Raw genomic sequence first — 23,356 nt, 5'->3', positions numbered from 1 at the left:
GAAGGAAAGGAGAGGGAAAATCATACAAATTAGAGACTATTTCCAAGAGATGGTTCTGAGTTTCAAAACCATCAACTAAAGCAGAATCACCTGTGTAACTTGTTTTTCAAAACTCTCATGCCTAAACCCTATGTCAAACCCTTCCCGGGTAGCTCAGCCATAAAGAATCTGCCTGCAATAAAGGAGATCTGGGTTCAATCCTTGGGTGGGGAAGATCCTCTGGAGGAGGGCATGGCAACCCACTCCAGTATTCTTGCCTGGAAAATTCCATGAACAGAGAAGCCTGGCAGGCTATAGTCCATGAGGTCCCAAAGAGTTGGACACAATTGAAGGGACTGAGCACACAGGATTCTAAGACATACCAGGAAAGTCTGAGAACTATTAATACCATCCACAAAAATGTCTGGTCTCTGAAACAGGATATGTTAACCACTAGATGGTGCCAGGATACTAAAGATGGAATTTTCCTGAGCATTTCCCTTTGAGTAAACAGTATATTCATTTTCCCTTTTATCTCCTCCACGTCTCTCCACCTTTTAGGAAAGGAGTATAAAGCACCAAAATAACTCAGCATCTTTCTCCTTGAACTTATTTCAGTTGTCTTAGTCTTTCTCTGAGCAGGGCTTGAGGAAAGCTGTTTTAGGACTTGTTTTTCCCTTAGCATCTTCTTTTCTGACTGGAAATGTTTGGAGGAGAGCTGTGACTTCAACATTTTGGTGTGGTAAGAAGTAAGTTTGAGATGTTTATTTAATATGGGAAAAGTTAGGGGGAGATTATAAGATTTGATGGTCATCAGCACATAAATAGAATTTAGAGCCATAGGCTAGATAATATCACTTAGAGAACATGTGTAGATAAAGAAGAGTGTTGAGGCCTGAGCCCACTGATTACACTAATGCTTGATACTCTCTCAATAAGACTGTAGTGGTTATTTATAATATGATATAGTTAAGATGAGAATAATAATACTCCATATGGTTATTGCAAGGAATAAATGAATACATAAAATATCTAAATGCCAGATATCTCAATGACAGAGTGGACTATCAACAAGATATTACTTTTTTTCCCTATTTCATTCCTTGGTAAAAGTGGATTCTGCAGTACATTCCAATAGAATTAAAATATTTACATTACCTCAGATGTCTTTACAACTGAAGGAAATCTTAAGAATCATCTGTCTCCACATCTTCAAAACGAAGTTTTTCTAAGGTGTTCACAAGTTTCCAGGATCTCTGTTAAGCTTGAGTTATTAAAGTTCAACAGATTTTTTACAATAAGGGCCTACTGTATAGCACAGGGCACTATAGTCAATATCTCATAACCTATAGTAAAGAAGAATACAGAAAAGATATATATTAATATTTGAGTTAATATTTGCTAAAGCTTTGACCCATAACTCAAAGTTTCTAAATCAGTAGAAAGTGTCTTTTACCAGTGATCAAAAGAACATTCAACTAACTTTTTAAAAAGCAACAGGTAATTTTTTTCCCTAACTGGAAGATTACACCATGGAGAAAAAGAATAGTGCATCACAGAGGGCACTTTCTCACCAACATTTTACAGAGAAGACGGGAGCACAAAGACATCAACCCTTGGCATGGACTTCCCTGGTGACACCGTGGTTAAGAACCCACCTGCCAATGCAGAGAACACGGTTTCCATCCCAGGTCCGGAAAGACCACACATGCCTCAGAGCAACTTAGCCTGTGGGCCATAACTATTGAGCCCGCACTCTAAAGTCCTCCAGCCACAACTACTGAGCCTGTGTCCTTAACTACTGAAGTCCACACGTGCCTAGAGCCTGTGCTCTGCAACAGAGTAGCCTGCACTTGCCACAATTAGAGAAAGCCCATGCAAAGGGAATGAAGACCCAAGTGCAGCCAAAAATAAATAAATGATTGTATATTAAAAAAAAAAAACCCTTAGCATGCCTGGGGGCCCATCATATGTCAGGCATGAGCTGGACTGGAAACCTGCTTCGTCTTATACTAAAGAAGTCACAAGAGCTTCAGTGCAAAGACATAGAACATGGTCAAGACAGGGGTAAGAAGAAGGACTTCCAGAACACACCTGACAAGAGTAAGTGGCAGGTGCTGCTGTAGGATTTTCATGGAAAGTAGGAGGGCTGAAGGGGAGGATAGGGAGGAGGGGGATGTGGTAGCAACTGTTTGCTGAAAGTGAAAGTTGCTCAGTTGTGTTTGACTCTTTGCGACCCCATGAACTATACAGTCCATGGAATTCTCCAGGCCAGAATACTGGAGTGGGTACCCATTCCCTTCTCCAGGGAATCTTCCCAACCCAGGGATTAAACCCAGGTCTTCTACATTGCAGGTGGATTCTTTACCATCTGAGCCACCAGGGAAGCCCAACAGTGTCTATATCTTTAAAAGATGTCCTCTATCCCACCTTACCTTAAAGCTACCTTTCCTTATTTCTGATGAGAAAAGCCTTCTGAAGCACATTCAGCTATTCCCCCAGGAAGATTCCACTACAGTCTCTAAGTTCCCTCTGTTCATTTAGTGAAACTGAAGACACTCTCAAAGTTACTTTCACATAACTCAAGCAGTTGACAACAGGTAAAATATAAGTGCCCCTAAAAGGAGCTATTATCATCTTACTCCATTAGTGATAAGAATGTAGAATCTGAAGAAGTTGGCTATTGCTCTATAACAAACCACCTCAAAACATATGGGCTTAAAACAGTTACTTATTGTTTATGAATCCACATGGTAGCAGGCAGTTCTACTGATCTAGACCAATTAGATTTTTGCTGGACTCAGTCACATGTCAAATAGCAGGTCAACCAGGAGCTAAATGGTCTATAAAAGCTGGAATGACTCACCTGTGCTCCACTGGGTCTCACCTGGAACATGCCCCTAATTCAGGCATGCTGCCATGGTGACCACAGAAGAGCCAGAAAGGAAGCAGAAATACACATGGCTTCTTGACTCAGACCTGTCACCACATCATTCCTACTACATTATATGGCCAAAGCAAGTTAAAAAGGCAGCCCAAGTTAGAGGATCAGGGACTCCAAGGTTATCAGACAGATAGTATGGACAGAGAGAAGCCATTAATTTAATTGAGATCATTAATGCCTTCAATGTAACACAGGATGGAAGGGCAAATTTTGCATGAAAGAGTAGGAAAGAAATGATAGAGAATAAAATTATGTGTATATTTAATAATATTATGCATGGAAGTCTCTAGTTCTATTATCTAGTTTTGAACTCAAGCAAATTGCACTCTCTCTGCTCTATGTAAACCTTCATCTTAGTATTTCCAATACAAATAAATCATCTCCCCATATACATTTTGTTGTGCAATAGTCTTAGATTAAAATGAATTAGCTATTCTAAAATATTTACATTTGAGTTCAGTCAATTCGACTTTTGTTTGAAACAGAGCAAAAAAAAAGAAATTTAGTGTCATTTTATTATTTTTCTAGTTAATGATCAACTTAAGTGTCTGCATTAGTGTCATGGTAGAACAGCTAAAAAGAAGGAAGAATAAAAAAAAGATCAATTTCCTAGTAAATCTGGCTTTAAGTATAGCAGGTTTATCACCAATAAGTATTTATTGAGCCTCCATAGTGAGAAAAGAACCATGATGAATACAGTATAAAACATGTTCTTTTAAGAAAAAATGAAAAAAAAAGTATATTCTGATTATAGAAAGCACAGATGAGACATAGGTGACAAAATATTGATGTTTTATCAATACTTTGATAATATCAAATTTGTTATGTTTAATTCACATGAATATGAAAGTTATTATGCTGGGCATGTTTAATTTAAATAATGTACAGTCATGAACTTCAGGGAGTAAACTGAAGACCATTTAGGAAGAATGAGGGTGGAATCTCTGAGGTAGCAGGTACTGTTTTCTAAGGTGAGGAAAGACATCAGATTTGGTGTCATGAATCATGAATGAGGGGTCATCATGAATAAGGGGTCAATGAAAGTAACCCCACACCAGCCTCAAGAAAAGATGAAGCTCCCCAGGTAAGAGGATAACATTATCCTAGAAGTCACATAGAAAGTCTCTGTGGTCAATTCCTGACTCTCACATGTGGGTTTCAGATGTGACTGATCTGTCCCTCTAACCAGACCCTGAAAGAGAAACTTTCTTATATACTATTTGTGAGGGAAGAACAGGCCACTTAGCTGAAAGGCCTGTTATTGGCCACGTCAGGAGTAAACTCCAAGTTCCTTCTTTCTGGCACTCTTCAGAGTTTCTTGAAGATTAGTTAGCCTCTAGAAGATGTAGAAAAGACAACAGTCCCTGGCAGCAAAGAGCAGCATCCAGCAGACATTCCAAGCATGGCTCATGCCCTGGAAGAGTAGGCTCCAGGAGAAAGCAATGAAGCCAAAGGATCCTGACCTGGAACTGTGACGGGTCTCAGACCTGGAAAATGTAGTTAAGTGTAGAATGTTGCCTCTTTGCTGCATTAAAGGTCTTTTGAGTATCTCAAGGACAGAAAGTCTCCACAGGAAGGAGATCCCATCAGGGGAAGTTTCTATATTTAATCATCAAGGATTTGAGCACAAACAAGAGTGGTCCCCAGTGCTCAGGGATCTCTGATACAAATGCCTTTTGCTTATAGGTTGATTGCAAAGGAGAACTGGTAGAGTTTAAAGTTCTTCGTGTCATTCAAGCTGAAGAGGGAGAATTCAAGCGGAGGGAGACCATGAACAATTCTAGGAAGGACTTGGAAGTATGGTTGCAACCTGGGACACAGTTTGTCCAGAAGAACTCATCATGTTATATACAAGGGAAGAGGATGATTACATACTTGCACTGTTACTTGTGCAACTTGCAGTGCAACTCTGCAAGTTTTGGTTTTAAGTTCCTTTTCATCTAGAAAGATAGATTCGGTTTTAGGTTAGTTTCTTTGACTTCCTTATAAGCAGACACTGTAGATTAGGCTTTTAGTTTTTTTTACTTTTACCGTGTTTATTAAAGTTCGTAAACCTACTAGCAGAGCACCATGTACGTGGCAAGGTGTTGAATTTTTTTTTAATTCCTCTATAGTTCCAACTATGAATGCAACTGTTTAAATATCCCTCAAAGAATCCTATCTGCAAAAGATTCTTTTCTGGGAAGGTGATCAGTCTCAGCCTAGACCCGGGCAATTAATACAAGGCCTCAGAATGACATTTGAAGGCATCACAATGGGTACACACAGACCCTGTGAAGGCATACATACACTGCATGAGGCATGATGAGAACATAAAATGTAATATAATATGTAAGTAAGTTGAAGAAATCAGAAACAGGAACCATGTGTTTTATTTTCCTTTCAGGAAAACTGTATAACAGCAGAAAGACTTTGGATTCCATAGGCCTGCATTTAAATTTTAGCTCTGCTGCTGTTTAACTGAATGTGTGAACTAGCAAAAAAAAAAGCTGTTTTTCTTGAGTTTGGTTCCCTTATCTCTGAAATGATGAGAAATATACCAGTTTCCTAGCATTAGAGGAGGGTTAAATAAGTTTCTATATGTAAAGTGCCAGGAATACAGAAATTACACAACAAATAGATTCACTTCCACTCTTTATCCTCCCTCCCTGAAAACCTAACATGGAACACAGTTTCTCAGAGAAATAGTCTATCTCCTCAGCCCCATGATGGTCCAGGCAACCACCAAACCCCACCTTACTCTACAGAGTTTGCACAGAAGCATAGGGCAGAATTCAAACTCTGGTTTACCAGAAATCTCACGATGACCTCTGACCAGTCTGGGCTAACCTCTCCCTGTGGCTATAGAAGGGTAGATCAGCATTTATACCTAGGTTTGAGTCTTAGCTTGGTCACACACAAGCTGTGAAATGTGGGATGAGTTCATGAAACTCACAAGCCTCAGCTTCCTCCTCTGCAAAATGAGGGTGAGAATTCCTTTATGGAATATTTCCAGCATTAAACACGTACATGTTAAGAAGCCTACCACCAGCTGTAGTCTCAAGTGGTGCTGCTGAAATGGACAAGTTCATGAAATCCAGTATTATGGATCTGATCTTGGCCAGATGCTACTCTAGACACAAAGTAGTCATCATGAAGAACATTGATGATAGCACCTCAGGCCAACGCTACAACCATGCTCTGGGGGGCTAGAATTGACCACAAACTGACAACCACCATTAACAAGATGAAAATTGTTAAAAGGTCAAAAATCAAGTCTTTTATGAAAGTTTACAATTATAATCACCTCATGCCCCACAAGGTACTCTGTGGATATTCCCTTGGACAAAATAATTATCAATAAGGACTTCTTCAGAGATCCTACTCTCAACAAGACACCAAGGTCAAATTCAAGGAGAGATATAAGACCCGCAAGGACAAATGGCTCTTCCAGAAGCTGCAGTTTTAGGTTTGTCTTGTTTTGGTCATTTAAAATACCGAAAAAAAAAAAAAAAAGCCTTCTATCATCACCACAAATTTGGTGATCTTTAAAAAAAACTGCTAATTTGTTACCCAATTAGGTCATCATCTGCATTTTTTATAACTAGTAGAGAATATTTTTCACTTATTATCCATGTACATTTCTTCTTCCATAAATTTCACACTTCGATACTGACTCACATCTTAAAGATACCATAAAATAACTTTTTAAGGCTAAACTGTCACAGACAGTACCATCACAGTCAGTTGTTGTAAATTCAGCCCAGCCTCACCATTCATTACTGGTTTTTTTTTTAATGTTACAAGATGAATGCTAAATTGAAGAAAAGTAATCAATAGTACACAGAAACATATTAGTAAGTGAATCTCTTTCTCTTTGCCAGTCTTTAAGACTGGTCTTTTAGTTCATTCCCTTCTAAATGCTTGAAGATTTTGTAGAGAATCATTACTATTAATGTTCTTTGTTATATCACTGTTACAAACAGGTGAAATAAACAACCACCTAAAAAACATGATTTCAGGATTACCAAGAAGGATAAAGGGAAAAAAACAAAAATACTGGTCCTGGACTTATGTAGACCATATGAAAAAGATAAAAACACACGTCTTCAAAAGAATCAGTGTTGATCAGATTAATCAATTGTGAGTAAGTTTCTAATTCTATTGTTAAAATAGTTAGCCAGAAATAAAACCTAACATTTACGGTCAATTCATTTTCAACAATAGTGTCAGGAAAACTGGCCAAAGAGTTAAGTGCTGGGACAACATGCAAAAGAATGAAGTTGTACCCCTAACAAATAATACATTTAAGAATTAACTCAAAGTGGATCAAAGACCTTACACTAATGTAAATGCTAAAATTATAAAACTCTTAGAAGAAATATAGGAGTAAATCTTCATGATCTTGGGTTAGGCAATTATTTCTTCCATATAACACCAAAAGCACAAGTGATAAAAGAGAGAATTGATAAATTGGATGTTACCAAAATTAAAACTTTTGTGCTTCAAAGATCACCATCAAGAAAGTGAAGAGGAACCTATAGAATGGGAGAAAGTATTGCAAATCATATAGTGGAAAAGGTTCTTATTTCCAGAATATATGAAGGATACCACTCAATAATAAAAAAGACAACCCAACTTGAAAATGGGCAAAGGATTAAACAGATTTTTCTCCAAATAAGAGTTATAATGGCCAATAAGCACAGAAAAATGCTCAGCATCATTTGTCATTAGGAACATGTAAATCAAAACCATAATGAGATACAATTTCACATCCACTAGAATGTCTACAATCAAAAAGAAAAGATAATAAGTATTGGCAGGCATATGGAGGTATTGGAACCTTCATCCATGACTGGCTAGAATATAAAATGGTGCAGCCACTTTGAAAAGCAATTTGATAGTTCCTTAAAAAGTTAAACATAGCAATTTCACTCCAAGGTATACAACTAAGATAACTGAAAATATATGACCACACAAAACCTGTACTCAAATTTCCATAGCAGCATTATTCATAAAGCCAAAAAGTGGAAACAATTAAAATACCCATCACCTGAAGAATGGATAAATAAATTGTGGTATATCTATAGTTGCTGTTTAGTCGCTAAGTCATGTCCAACTCTTTGCAATCCCATGGACTGTATGTAGCCCACCAATCTCCTCTGTCTATGGAATTTTCCAGGCAAGAATACTGGAGTGGGTTGCCATTTCCCTCTCTAGTATCCACAGAGTTGAATATTATTTGGTCACAAAATGGAATAAATTACTGATACATGGTACAATGTGGGTGAAATCACACGTTAAGTGAAAGAAGCCAGTGGAACATGCTAAGTAAAAGAAGCCAGTAAAAGAAGCCAAAAAAAAGATCACATATAGTATGATTTTGTTTACACTTGATCTCATTTATATAAAATACTCAGATAAGGTACTTTCTCTCATATAGAGCAGTTACATTAGTAGATTAGCAGTTGCTGAGGGCAGAGAAAGGAGGCTGTGAGGGGATGGAGAGTAACTGCTCATGGGGTACAAGGCTTCTTTTTGGAGTGAGGAAAATGTTCTAAAATTAGACGATGGTGAAGGTTGTGTAACTCTGTAAATAAACTAAAAACCACTAAGTTATACACTTTGAACAGGTGGAGTTTATGTTATGTAAATAATGTGTTAGGCTCTTTTGAAAACCTTGAAAAACAGATAATTAGTTACTGTATATAAGGCCCTATGATTTTATCATAAATTTTCCAGGCAAGAATATTGGAGTGGGTTGCCTTTTCCCACTTTTATAAATGTTGATAAAAATAATTATAAAAGTTGGTAATAATTATAGCAACTTACTGAGTGCTCCCTATGTGCCAGACAATATTCAAAGTCTTTGCAAGTATTAACTAACTTGCTTTCCCAACAAACCTATTAGGTAAGTTCTATTACTAGTCCCATTGCACAGATTAGAAAACTAAAGCCATTAAGTTGCATCATAAGAATTCAAGCACAGAGAGTCAGTGTTTTTTTTTTTTTCATTTATTTTTATTAGTTGGAGGCTAATTACTTTATATATTGTAGTGGTTTTTGTCATACATTGACATGAATCAGCCATGGATTTACAAGTATTCCCCATCCCAATCCCCCCTCCCACCTCCCTCTCTACCCGAGTCTGTGTTTTTAAATAAAATGTGTACCGGCCCTAGAATCCAATAGCAAAATATGGGAAGAAAAATCCCTGAAATTCAAAGAGCTGGAGAAAATTTTAAATATTATGATTAATGACGAAGTCTTAAAAAGTTAATATCAAAAAGAAAAACTGCTGCTTCACACAATAGCAGTGAGAAAAGAAATGTATAAAGGCAACAGCAAACACAGGTGGGCTGCTGCTGCTCCCTGATATGTTCTCATTCTCCTGTGAGTGACAAGAGGAGGAATCCTGCAGACCCTCATGATGTGAACAGGAGCCAGGTTACCAGGCCAGGAGTGAAGAGACAGTCCAGGAGGCAGCTCCACCTCTGCCACTATATAATTATTCACATGACCTTGGGTGGGTCATCTAACTCTTCTGGATACATCATCTATAATGTGAAATATCTTGAGATGCTTTTTTGTTTTAAAAATCTCATTATCTACCATCTAGTTCCTAGACTAGAAACATCTTGGCCAGTGTTGTGCTTACTCCCAAACAAATCTTGCTCAAATCTGTTTCATGAAATTCTCCAAACATGTCTTTTCTGACTCTACATCAACTTCTCTGGCCCCAGATGCTCCAGCTGTGGGGAGGCAACTGAGAAAATGTATCTGTTTTTCCCTCACTTTGAATGAAAGACCCCTTAGAAATAATAAAAATCTGTTTAGTAAATGTTGAATATTTTTCCAGGATTAACAATTTGACAGTCCTTTAGAGTAAAACATGGCAAACAGACGGGGAAACAGTGGCCAACTTTATTTTTCTGGGCTCCAAAATCACTGCGGATGGTGATTGCAACCATGAAATTAAAAGACACTTACTCCTTGGAAGGAAAAGTTATGACCAACCTAGACAGCATATTAAAAAGCAGAGACATTACTTTGTCAACAAAGGTCTATCTAGTCAAGGCTATGGTTTTTCCAGTAGTCATGTATGGATGTGAGAGGTGGACTATAAAGAAAGATGAGCACCAAAGAACTGATGCTTTTGAACTGTGGTGTTGGAGAAGACTCTTGAAAGTCCCTTGGACTGCAAGAAGATCCAAGTAGTCCATCCTAAAGATCAGTCCTGGGTGTTCACTGGAAGGACTGATGCTGAAGCTGAAACTCTAATACTTTGGCCACCTGTTGGAAAGAGCTGACTCATTTGAAAAGACCCTGATGCTGGGAAAGATTGGGGGGGGAGGAGAAGGGGACGACAGAGAATGAGATGGTTGGATCATGTCACCAACTCAATGGACATGGGTTTGGGTAAACTCCAGGAGTTGGTGATGGACAGGGAGGCCTGGCGTGCTGCAGTCTATGGGGTTGCAAAGAGTCGGGCACAACTGAGTGACTGAACTGAACTAGAGTAAAACATAATTTTAATGATGCCAAAATATTCACTGTGATTATTTCTGGGAACTGAGGATTATAGATGATTTTTAAATTTTCTTTATATTTTGTGTATTTTGTCTTATAAACCTTATGGTAAAACATTATGAACCACATTAACCACATTATTTAACCACAATAAAAATAATACCAAAGAATCCATTATGGGGACATTAAAAAATCATATACTGCTCATAAATATTTCTCTGGAAGTTATTAATATTACCAATTTGTATAAAATCAAACAAAACAGAATATACCATAACTCCTACACAATTTATCAGATGATTGTTGTTATTGTTGTTCAGTCACTAAGTCATGTCCAACTCTTCACAACCCCATGAACTGCAGCACACCAGGCTTCCCTGTCCTTCACTATCTCCCAGAGTTTGCTCAAACTCATGTCCATTGAGCCAGTGATGCAATCTAACCATCTCATCCTCTCCCACCCTTTTCTCCTTGTACTTTAATCTTTCCTAGCAAACAGGAGCTTTTCCAGTGAGTTGGCTCTTCACATCAAGTGATCAAAATATTGGAGCTTCAGTTTCAGCATCAGATCTTCCAGGGAATACTCAGGGTTAATTTCCTTTAAGATTGACTGGTTTAATCTCCTTGCTGTCTAAGGGACTCTCAAGAGTCTTTTCCAGCACCACAATTAGAAAGCATCAATTCTTCAGCACTCAGCCTCCTTTACGGCCCAGCTCTCACATCTGTACATGACTACTGGAAAAAAGGCAGGAGGAGAAGGGGATGACAGTGGCTGAGATGGTTGGATGGCATGACCGACTCAATGGACATGAGTTTGAGTAAGCTCTGGGAGTTAGTGATGGACAGGGAAGCTTGGCGTGCTGCAGTCCATGGGGTCACAAAGAGTCGGACACAACTGAGTGACTGAACTGGAAAAACCATAGCTTTGACTATATTAACTTTTGTCAGCAAAGTGATCTTTGCTTTTTAATATGCTGTCTAGATTCGTCATAGCTTTCCTCACAAGGAGCAAGCGTCTTTTAATTTCATGGCTGGAGTCACCATCTGCAGTGATTTTGGAACCCCAAAAAATAAAATCTGTCACTGCATCTACCTTTTCCCTTCTATTTCCCATGAATTTGATGGTACTGCTACGGCTACTGCTAAGTCGCTTCAGTTGTGTCCGACTCTGTGCGACCCCATAGATGGCAGCCCATCAGGCTCCCCCGTCTCTGGGATTCTCCAGGCAAGAATACTAGAGTGGGTTGCCATTTCCTTCTCCAATGCATGAAAGTGGAAAATGAAAGTGAAGTCGCTCAGTCGCGTCTGACTCTTAGTGACCGCATGGACTGCAGCATACCAGGCTCCTCCATCCATAGGATTTTCCAGGCAAGAGTACTGGAGTGGGGTGCCATTGCCTTCCGGATGCCATAATCTTAGTTTTCTGAATGTTGAGATTTAAGCCAGCTTTTTCACTCTCCTCTTACACCCTCGTCTAGAGATTCTTTAGTTCCTCTACTTTCTGCCACTAGAGTGGTGTCATCTGCATATAGAGGCTGTTGATATTTCTCCCAGCAATCTTGATTCTAACTTGTGATCCAACCAGTCCAGCATTTCACATGATGTACTCTGCATATAAGTTAAATAAACAGGGTGACAATATACAGTCTTGACATACTCCTTTCCCAATTTTGAGCCAGTCTGTTGTTCCATGTAAGGTTCTAACTGTTGCATTCAGTTGCATTGTTCTAAGCCACATTCAGGTTTCTCAGGAGACAGGTAAGGTGGTCTGGTACTCGCATCACTTTAAGAATTTTCCTCAGTTTGTTTTGATCCCCACAGTCAAAGACTTTCATGTAGTCCATGAAGCAGAAGTAGATGTTTTTCTGGAAGTCCCTTGCTTTCTCAATGATCCAATGAATGTTGGTAATTTGATCTCTGATTCCTCTGCCTTTTATAAACCCAGCTTCTACATGTGGAAGTTCTTGGCTCACATACTGCTGAAGCCTAGATTTAAGGATTTTTAGCATAACCTTACTAGCATGCTAAATGAGCACAATTGTCTGGTAGTTTGAACATTCTTTGGGATTGGAATAAAAACTGACTTTTTCCAGTTCTGTGGCCACTGCTGAGTTTTTCAAATTTGCTGACATATTGAGAGCAGCATCATCTTTTAGGATTTGAAATAGCTGAGCTGGAATTCAATCATCTCCACTAGCTTTGTTTGTAGTAATGCTTCCTAAGGCCCCACTTGACTTCACACTCCAGGATGTCTGACTTTAGTTGAGTGAACACACCATTATGGTTATCTGGGTCATTAAGACCTTTTTTGTACAATTCTGTGTATTCTTGCCACCTCTTCTTAATCTTTTCTGCCTCTGGTTATGTCCTTACCATTTCGGTCCTTTATCGCACCCATCTTTGCATGAAACATTCCCTTGATATTTCCAATTTTCTTGAAGAGATCTCCAGTCTTTCCCATTCTATTATTTCCCTCTACTTCATTGCATTCTTCATTGAAGAAGGACTTATCTCTCTTTCCTATTCTCTGAACTCTGCATTCAATTGGGTATATCTTTCCCTTTCTCTCTTGCTTTTCACTTCTCGCCTTTCCTCAGCTATTTGTAAAGTCTCCTCAGTCAACCACTTTGCCTTTTATAATCTCTGTTGATAAAGATACAGCACTGTGACTTACTGGAAAGCATCAGAAAAATGAGATATTTCCATCATTGGTGGTCTTACTTAAAACTGCCTCCTAGTTGTCAGTTTTTATCTTGTTTAGTTTTATTTATTAATCTCCCTTTCCAGGGAAAGATATGAAAGGTCTCTGCTATTTTTATTTTCATTGTATTCTGGTTGTTATCACAGATAATACTTTATTTTTCTTTTTTTGCCAATGTCTCTGTCACCTGGTCTTCATTTCCATTTTTCCACATAAAAATGAAAGTTGTGGCAAAGGCTAAAAGTGCTTTGAGTATAGGCCACATCTAAACACAGCCAAAGGGGTCAAACAGTGGCAGCTGAGTGTCTGCAGGTGTAGATTGATGCACAGCTGTCAACTGTCACCCATTTAAAAACTAAAGTAATCAGTCACATTTCTTTCAGTGGTCATGTGCTATCAGAACCTTACTCCTGTTTGAACATAAAGTGCAGACATGACTACTAGCAAAATTTTTAAGACTGATCATTGGTAGCTCATATCAAGAAGTGGAATTCAGTAGAAAAGCCATGACTGAATCCTGCCTTCAGCCAAGTGTGAGTTGCTCTCTCCCACCAGCATCTGTAGTTTCACACTGACAGGTTCCAGGGAGGGCATGAGCGCTCCACTTCTCTCCCCCTTTCTACAGACTTCTATGCCCCCTCTCCCCTGTCATGGTATTACTTCTCTTCTGGGTCTTGAAGGCATTTGAGTTTGTGACCCATGCTCTAGAATTTCAGCAAATCTCATCTCTGACACAGTTTCTTATGATAAGGAATGAACCTGATATCTTATGTAAGAGTTCAGTCAACACTGTTTCCACTACTTCAGGGCTGCCTCCCATAGGCTAGTAGTTGCTGCCTCTATGAAACAACCATATCACCAGATGATTGCAGTAGTGAATCCACTCATTTCCTTCTGCTTCTAAAGCATTATGCACATGGCCATCAGACTAATCTTTCCTCACTTTATTTCCAGTGCCTACAAAATAAAGCTTGAACTACCCACCAGCATTCAGGGTCCTTCACAATTCAGCCAACATCTAGATGTTCAAAGTTCTTCCCCTACATCCCTGACACAAACACTCCACTCTCATATACATGCATGGTCCGTGCCTGTTTATTTGCTCACAAGCCCTGCTCCCTTCCTGTTCTGCCTTTCTAGTATCTCCTCAATCTTCACAGCTCAACTCAAACTCCACCTTTTCCTCTATGCCTTTCTAAATTATCCCAGTCTCAGATAACGTTGCCTCCTTTTAAAAAGTAACACTTAATAAACATTTCTTGAATGAGTGAATCAAATCTGGCAAGATCACATTCTTATGGCCACTTAATGATGGCCAAATTGCTTAACTTTTTTAAAGATATATTTTCATCATCTGTAAAGATATGGCTTTGGCAATGATTAAATGTGATTATTAAATTATCTAGCAGAGATCCTACATAGACACAAAAGATGTTAGATAGTACAGAGATTCAAGAAATACTAGCCTGATTTACTGCTTTCCTCCCTCTTTCATTGGTTAGTTAACTTCTCAATTACGTATATTTTCTCTTCCTAGCTACACAATGGAGCAAGGACCCATTTCTTAAAATATTTTTGTATCACTCACTGCAGCTAGCATGGAGACTTGCTGATAAAATATTGTTGATTTGAGTGAATATTAAGAAATCTTCTCTATTGAAAAATACATCCAAAGACACTGCTGACCCTAGGATTTCTTCCTTTTGAGACATTTTGTCCTGAGTTAAGCATTGCCCCCAGTTAAAATCCAAACCAGCCTAGGAAACAGTAACATTATGTTTCATTGGTTGTAGTATCTGTGCGGATGAGACTTTTTTGTTCATAAGGAACAGAAATTACCTTATAGGCTGCTGCTATTATAGAGGTTTGGTAATGGATTTGATTTTTTTTTTTTTTTTAAGTATAGCTGGTTTACAATGTTGCCTAAGTTTCAGCTGTACAGCAAAGTGATTCAGGTTTTATCAATAGATCGATTCTTCCATTACAGGTTATTGTGAAATACTGAATATAGTTCCCTGTACTAGACAGTAGGTCCTGGCTGTTTATCTATTTTATATATAGTAGTGTGTATCTGTTAATCCCAAACTAAATTTATCCCTCCCCCACATTTCCCCTTTGTTAACCATCAGTTTGTTTTCTATGTCTATGAGTCTATTTCTGTTTTGCAAATAAATTCATTTGTATCATTTTTTTTAGATTCCACATATAAGTGATATCATATTTGTCTTCCTCTGTCTGACTCACTTCATATGATAATCACTAGGTCATGATGGGTTTGATTAATCCACTTCAGTATAAATTACCTTACCTAATATCTTTCTAACATAATTGCAACACAAAAGGGGTACATAGGGGAAACATAAATGGAAAAAGAGAAATATGTATACTGCACTATAAAAAAAAATGAGGGAAGCTGGGTGCATTACACCATCAGAATTGTGCATTACACAGTTCTGCATTACACAGTTGGTGCGTTACACCAACAGACAACACCTGGAACCAGGATAACCACCTGCCTTGGTTTGCCCAACTCTAAGAGGTTCCTAGGATGTGGAGCATTCAATGCTGAAAACTAAGGATATTCTGGACAAACTGGGATAAACTGGTCATTTTGGTAGGCACCAGTAAAATCCTACTGAAATATACACTTTATCTAATAATTTCAAAAGTATGCTTAGAGTCGGTACTGCACACAGAGAAGCAAAAACCTACCCCTGACTGGTTATCAGCTGGTTAGAGCAAAGTGCTAACAAAAGCAAGGCTAAAGGTTTGATTTCCCAGGAAACTTTGCTCTCTTCCACTATCAGAATCTGTGTACTTCACTTAAGGCAGTCATTCTCCAATGTCACTGACTCATCACAAGGGAAACAGAAGAGAGAGAATATAGCTCCTCTGAGCTAAATCCTTCCCTGCCACTAGTAGCACTGGTGAAAAACTGATGTTTTTCTTGTGCAGAAACATTAAGTGATTGACGATCTGAAGATCATCACACAGTAAATTCATTTTCCCTCCTGCTTTTAGTGGGCTTCCCTGCTGGCTCAGACGGTAAAGAATCTGCCTGCAATTCAGGAAAACTGGATTTGATCCCTGGGTCAGGAAGATCCCCTGAAGAAGAGATTGGCAACCCACTCCAGTATTCTTGCCTAGTGAATCCCATGGACAGAGAAGCCTGGTAGGTTACAGTCCACTGGGTTACAAAGAGTTGGACAGGACTGAGCAACTAACACTTTCACTTTCACACTCTTAGTAGGGTTCTAAATAACAAAAATGATAATATGTAGAATATTCTCCAATATGATTTCCTTCTAATCTTGTGAGAGAAGCATGGTTGATATGCTTGGCAGGGTTGGGATCACCTGTGGTTAGACAGCCAGCATGCAATGGATGGAGTCTGAGCCCTTAACTCCTAGTGTTTTTTGGTCTTTATTGTCATCACCATTTTGGTACCAAGTACAGTTTCATATAACCAGCAAAATATACAGCCTGAATGTTGAAGCTCCCCTAACTTTGTCCGTATCACTTCCATAAGAACTCTAGAGCTCTCCAGGTCCCAGAGACTCAGCACCACAGCACACAGCCTCCTGTGTCTTACCAAACATGGGCTAGTTATTTCCTATACGTCAAGCACATTCCCTGCCCTTTTGATCAGGCTCAGGAGGTTAAAGGAAACATTTCTGCTTTTAATGTTTAGTTACTGCCAGTCTCTGCATCTCATTCTTTTAAGTCTTTGAGTTTCCATTGATGTTTTGGCCTAAATCCAGAGTCATATGGTGTTCCTATTAGTAAACTGAAAGCTGAGTCTGCCAAACATGTTTATTTCTCCTTCAGAGCAAATGTGGGTAGGATGAAAACCACTCCATGTTATACTTACATGTTACTCATTAACTGGCTTCAAAAAAAAAAAAAAAGAAAAAATCACCTCAGCTAGATTAGGACTCATGTAAAGAAAGAGCTTCCTGCAACGCAGAAACCGAACAAGGCTGAATTTTCACATTATTGGGGAGCTTGAAAAATGAGCCCTTGAGTTTACTTCTTGAGTTGGCGACTGACAAGTGTACGATGGTGAAGAAAAGGCTCTCACCAAGCAATGACACGATGTTCTGGTCTGAGACTCCAGGCAGCCCAGGCAAGTCGGGTTCAGAGGCCCACAGCAGCGTTCCTGACAGCCCCGGCGCGGTGTTTCTCAGGTGGGTGCATCCTCTCTGCCCGCCCCAACCCCATGACCTCGGCCACCCGACAGCTGTTGCTTGGAGAGCTCCTGCCTCATCCCCAAGGGGAGGATTCTGCCAAGGAGAAACAGAGGGCACAGCCCAGGCCCCCGGGCTGGTGGATTTTAAGGGAGTACATAGCAAAGATGTGAGTTGCTGAGCAAATAGAACTCATCACCATGCAGGGACAATAATTGTTGTTTAATAATAATTGTAGTACTATTTAATACGTACTGGCAAGCTAGCCAGCTATGCAGTTACTCGGTTCCTGACCCACTCTCAGGTTCACAGTAAGTGAAACCAAACTGCTGTTGGTGGTGGTGTGGTTGTTGTTATTTGATTGCCAAGTAATGTCCAACTCTTTGAGACCCCATAGACTGTAGCACTCCAGCCTTCCCTGTCCCTCACCATCTCCCAGAGGTTGCCCAAATTCATGTTCATTGAATCAAATAGTTAAACCAAAAACCTCCTTTGCTGTCAAAATTATGGTATAAGTATCAGAATATGCTGTGTGCTTAATCGTTCAGTCGTTTCCAACTCTGTGTGACCCCATGGACTAACCTGCCAGGCTCCTCTGTCCATGGGGATTCTCCAGGCAAGAGTACTGGAGTGGGTTGCTATACCCTTCTCCAGGGGATCTTCCCAACCCAGGGATCAAACCCAGGTCTCCCGCATAGTAGGCAGATTCTTTACTGTCTGAGCCACCAGGAAACCCAAGTATCAAAATAGTAATTATTAAAATATCAAAATAGTTTCCTTCTTTGGAGCTTTCTAAATTAAATGTTAAAATAATACTGGCTGTAGTCTGGTCCTGCTACTTACTGTAAAATGATTTATAGCAGCTTTGACTAGATTCAGAACATATCTTTTTTAGCTATAATTATTAATACCTACATGAACACCACTCTGATAATTTATCATTTTAATGAAAATTCATTTTTTTTGAAAATTCATTTTTCTACTCTTTATTCATTTTGTCTCATAATAATTTTCTAGCAACTTATACAATGGGGAAATCAAGTGCAGGTGGAAATCCATTACAAGAAAAAGTTTCTCATCCAACTTTTATAAAATTGAGGTTTAGCTGACTTACAAAACTACATGAGTTTCAGATATACAACGCAATCAAATTTTTATAGATTATAACTCATCCAACTTCAGTGTAAATGTTTTTAATGGAGATGACGTTGGTCTATAATATTATGTTTCATGTTTATTATTTCTACTTCTATATACATTACAGCATGCTAACCACCTAAAATTTACTTTCCATCTGGCATAAACGTTAATGTAACTTCCATGCAAAGTAATCAAGTCTAAGTAGAAGAGGAACCTCCATATCTGAACTTCACTTTTGCATAGCACCATATCCAGAAAGTCAATTGTCTGATTTATTTTTTAATCATTTTAAATCATTTACACAAAAAAGTACTCAAAATTATAGCTTTTAAAAATTAAATAGAAAATAAAGAAATCCCACTAGTAGCATTCACATATTAGACTGTCAGTTTAGGAAGACAAATTCAATCACTTTTTTAAAGTTTTTGAGATCAAGAGCCTGAATTTATGTAAAATATTTCTCAATACATCTATTTAAAGTGAGTTTAATTTTTCCATTCATCAATAAAATAAAACTACATTACTTGCATTATAGTTATTTGGGTAAGAGTACAATTCTGATTGAAAATGTAAAACTCTTGGATTATTTCCATATTTTCCTGAAATTTGTTTCTTTAATTACTCTGTCTACCTAATCCTTCTCTTACATTGACTGTAGTGCAAACTCTTCTTGGAGCTCAAGATCTAACCAGGAAAAATTAAATTAAATGTATAAAACTATTAAAATGTATAAAACATGCAAAATATAATTTAAGTACATATAATACACATGATTTAAATAAATATAGATAAATGGAATACTAATAAAATAAAAACCTGCATCAATCCATATTTAAGACTTTTTAAAAAGAGCCCAGGCCTATTTTACCTGCATCTTTGAATATTCAACATCAAATCTATATATTAGTATATGTAAGGTATTTTTTTATGTGTATTGGAACCTATCTTAAAACATTATTCATACCTCCAAATATTTTGGCACTAGAGGAGTTTTAGTCTAGTTGAAAGATCTACTTTACATATTGTGTATAAAATCATTTAAAATAATTTTTTGAAGCACTCAGTCATGTGTTGGTTAATTATTTGAGGTCAAAAATCAGATAGAAACCCACAAGGACCTACTGTAGAGCACAGGGAACTATACTCAGTCTTGTAGTAACCTATAAGGAAAAAGAATCTGAAAAAATATACATATACATATAACTGAACCACTCTCTGTACACCCAAAACTGACACAACCTTGAAAATTGACTATACTTCAATTTAAAAAAGAATCAAAAAAGATAAACACTTCCCTGTACCTTCTAAATAAATGCTGGGAATTTACGTGGCTGTTGTATTATCCCATTATCCTTCCCATGAACTAAAGCTAATCAAATGTACCCTCAGGTCAACAAACTGCTCAAACAGATACATACAATTTATGCAGTTTTTTCATTCAATCATTCAGTTCAACAAAGATTTATTGACTAAGTATTATACACCAGGCTATGTGGAAGACACAGCAAGTACAATCAAAAGCAAGACAGAAAAAAAAAAAGCAAGATAGACCTAGTCCCTGTCCTTATGAAAGTTATGAATTTAACATCGAACATAGGCAAAAAATATATGTATACTATTAATTAATGCATATATACATGCATGATTTAAATATTAATGTATGTTATTATAGGAAATAATTTCAGGTCAGAGATGGAGATTAAGATGGGAAAAACTACTTTAGATGAAGTGGCAAGTCAAGGACTTTCCAAGTGATATTTAGGCTGACTTTAAGGATGAAAAAGAGCCAAGCACAAAATGACTGGGAAGGAGCATGTTGCTCTGAAGTGGAGAAGACATGTGTCCGGAGGAACCACAATGGGCACCTGATGAAATCAGAGAGACAAGCAGAGGATGAGGAGTTTAAAATTCTATTCTAATTAAGGTGGTAAACCACTAGAAGATTTAGGGGAGTATCATAATGTGATGTTCCCTTTTGGCCCTCTCTGGGTATTTCCTGTTTGTTGCTCATTCAAGCAACACTCCATCTTGCCCAGGTGTCCGATGAGCTTGTGCAAGAGTGTCTCCAAGGTACCTACCTAAGAGAGGAACAGTGGGGCCATATTATGGACATGATTAACTTTACTCATTATGTCAAATTCCATTTCAAATTTCTGTGTCATTGATGCTACCACCAGCAGTTATTCTGCTTCAACAACATTGCCATTATCTAAATTTTCATTGTTTTCTAATCTGGAGGGTGTGAAATGGCATTTCAAAATAAGTGGTTTTAATGTGCATGTCTCTTATTAAGACAAGAGAAGCATCTTTTCAGTATGTTTGTTGGTCATTTTCATTTCCTCCTCTTTTAAATTACTGCTTATGAATTTATGACCCTTTGCTGAAGCAGAAATGGAGAGATTACTACTTTTTCCTTATTTTTAGATAGGTTTTGAAATACTCCCAATACTGATCTTTTGTGAGCTATGTGTGTTGTAAATGTTTTATTCCAGCATATGACTTGTCTGTTCATGTTGTCTATTATGTCTGAGCTCTTATTTTTAACTTATTAGTTTGCTTATTTTATTTTTTATTGAAGCATAGTTGGCTTACAACATTTCAGGTGTACAACATGGTAATTCAATACTTTATAGACTGCACTCCATACAAAGTTACTATAAAATATTGACTATATTCCCTGTGCTAATCATTACATCCCTGTGCTAAACATTACATCCTTGTAACTTACTTATTTTATACCTAGTTAGCTTGTACCTTTTAATCACCTTGACCTATTTTGATAATTACAATTGTATGGGTTTTTTTTAATTTCTGAACACCATCGATTACATTTTTCATCCGGGTACCCACTTTACACCTCCCTCTCCACACGATGCCCTTTCTTCCATAAGCCCAGCACTTGCTGCATCACTGTGGTGATCTTTTTCACTATAGATGTATGACGGTTTGAGGTTTCTTTCACTAACTCTGCCTTCTCCAAGATAACTTTAGAAGCTAATGAGGTTGAAGATGTGTTTGGATATTTCCTTTCTAGAAAATAAGGCGACATCAAAACAGGACTTTGTAATGGAAGATAATATGTGTCCTGAGTGAGAAGTTCAGGAATGGGTGGTGAGTGGGTATATGAGGTCAAGATGTAGGATCATGAATTCTTCTGGTGGGTCTTTAAGTATAAAAAGGAGTGTGAAGTACAGGAAGGCCTCTGTGATGCAAAGTTGAATTTAGGAAAAGAATCCCCTCTTGCCAGAAGCACGGCACCTACAGTCTTCTTGCCCTGGCAGAACTTTCTATGACTAATGATCACAAAGACCCATGGATTGGCTTTGAAAATCACATGCTAAGCTAACAAGCGCATTTGTAAATGTAATTGAAATTATTTATCTTTCCAGTGGATTAAGGATCAGTATAATCATCTTTTGGCTCTATTGCCCTCCAACCTTTTCATTACCAATAACTTTATCCACATTATTGCAAGGGAGCTCTATAAACAACAGACTAATCTTCCCTTCTTATTGGTTCACTTATACCAGAGAAATCATTTTTATTGTAACATTTTCATAAACTTTTCAGAAATTTTTCTACTTTTGCCTTGCTCTTCATCCATTTAATTTTCTGAATGTCGCTTAGTCAAGTAAAGGATTTTTATTAAAGAAGTTGATTTGAGAAACATTTAATTGAGAAAAGATACATTTATGTGATTTCCAATATACTATCTAGTATCACATGTCTTGGCTTCCAGTATTATTACATCACTAAATATCCTTTGATAAAGTTTTATAGAATTCTACACAGAAATCTTGCACATCATTTGTTAGAGTTATTCCTAGGTACTTTACACCTTTGCTGTTTTTGGAAAATTTAATTGCATTTTATTTTGTTGATGTTGTACAGAAATATAATTGAATTTCTAAATTGATCTTATATTCCACATTCTTGCTAAATCTTATTAATATTAATAATCTGTAGACTGTGTTTTTTGTAGAGAATAATATTATTTGAAATTTTAAAAAATTTTTTTTACCTTTCTGAACTTTAGTCCTTTTAAATCTTCTTTATTTAATTATACAAGCAAGGAACTCCATATAATGTTGAGTATAAATAGTAAATCCAGAATTTCTCACTTTGTTCCTAATTTAAAAGGGAATGCTTTTATTTCAGATTTTATCAACTTTTCTGAGGTTAAAGACGTTTCCTTCTTGTTGAGGTTTTTTAAAAGGTTGTTGAAACTATTGAGTGCTTTCCTAGCCTCCACTAAGATGATCCTCATTTGAAAATCTCTGGCACTCATAAAGCACACAGCACTTCATTTGAAGTTCATAAGAAGTCATCATTTCCCTTAATACAGAACACTGGAAGGCCTTGAAAAACACGAATTGCTTTAAGCTTCATAAATAGACTGGAAAAGGCTCTGATGAATTAATATTTCCATAAATTAGTCATTCAGCAAATAAAAATCAGGTATTTTTAAATTAGTTTTTGGAGATTTACTATACAAATTAGCCATTAGATCTATTGCTTTTAAAAAATTTGTTTCTCCAAAATATTTCTTTTTAGATTGTCAGTCTATTTCCATTTTAGGCAAAGATGAAAGTTGCCCAGTGAAGCTAATGTTTTAAATGGGGCGCCATGGGCTTTGGGGGCATAAACAAGGGCCAAGATGACAACAAAAGAGGGCAAGTATGCGGCAGGACCAAGCTGGAATGTGAAACTAGGATGGAACCAGTGCTGGGCTACGGTTTGGGGAACCACTCCAGGCTGCAGTGGACAATGAACTTGGTAGGTTCAAAGGAGCCTTGAGTCACTTTCACTGCGCCTCCGCTTAGTGGCTCCAATGACTGCTTCTACTTCTCTGCTCATCAGTTGTCATCAGTGAGTGGCAAAGGAGACGTTGACCCT

At 37.7% G+C, this 23,356-nt stretch overlaps 1 protein-coding gene, 1 long non-coding RNA gene and 1 pseudogene across 15 annotated transcripts in view; 2 read left to right on the top strand and 1 right to left on the bottom strand.

The window, feature by feature from the left end:
- LOC110128585 (uncharacterized) overlaps positions 1-23,356 on the bottom strand; it is a 146,402-nt gene that overhangs the window by 115,084 nt on the left and 7,962 nt on the right. For all 12 annotated transcript variants that reach the window (XR_011486783.1, XR_011486782.1, XR_011486786.1 and 9 more), the window contains exon 2: positions 1,138-1,325. This is a non-coding gene — a long non-coding RNA (uncharacterized lncRNA). The remainder of the gene's footprint in view (positions 1-1,137; positions 1,326-23,356) is intronic.
- LOC139034347 (large ribosomal subunit protein eL27-like) lies at positions 5,981-6,371 on the top strand (annotated as a pseudogene).
- GRAMD2B (GRAM domain containing 2B) overlaps positions 17,066-23,356 on the top strand; it is a 129,554-nt gene continuing 123,263 nt past the window's right edge. For all 3 annotated transcript variants that reach the window (XM_070465090.1, XM_070465089.1, XM_070465088.1), the window contains exon 1: positions 17,066-17,320. In XM_070465090.1, the coding sequence (XP_070321191.1) occupies positions 17,193-17,320 (128 nt within the window). In that variant the 5' untranslated portion in view covers positions 17,066-17,192. The remainder of the gene's footprint in view (positions 17,321-23,356) is intronic.

Source organism: Odocoileus virginianus, chromosome 3, assembly GCF_023699985.2.
Source record: "Odocoileus virginianus isolate 20LAN1187 ecotype Illinois chromosome 3, Ovbor_1.2, whole genome shotgun sequence".
NCBI lineage: Eukaryota > Metazoa > Chordata > Mammalia > Artiodactyla > Cervidae > Odocoileus > Odocoileus virginianus.
Note: the sequence above shows the minus strand (reverse complement) of the source record. Positions and strands in the feature narration are given on the sequence as shown.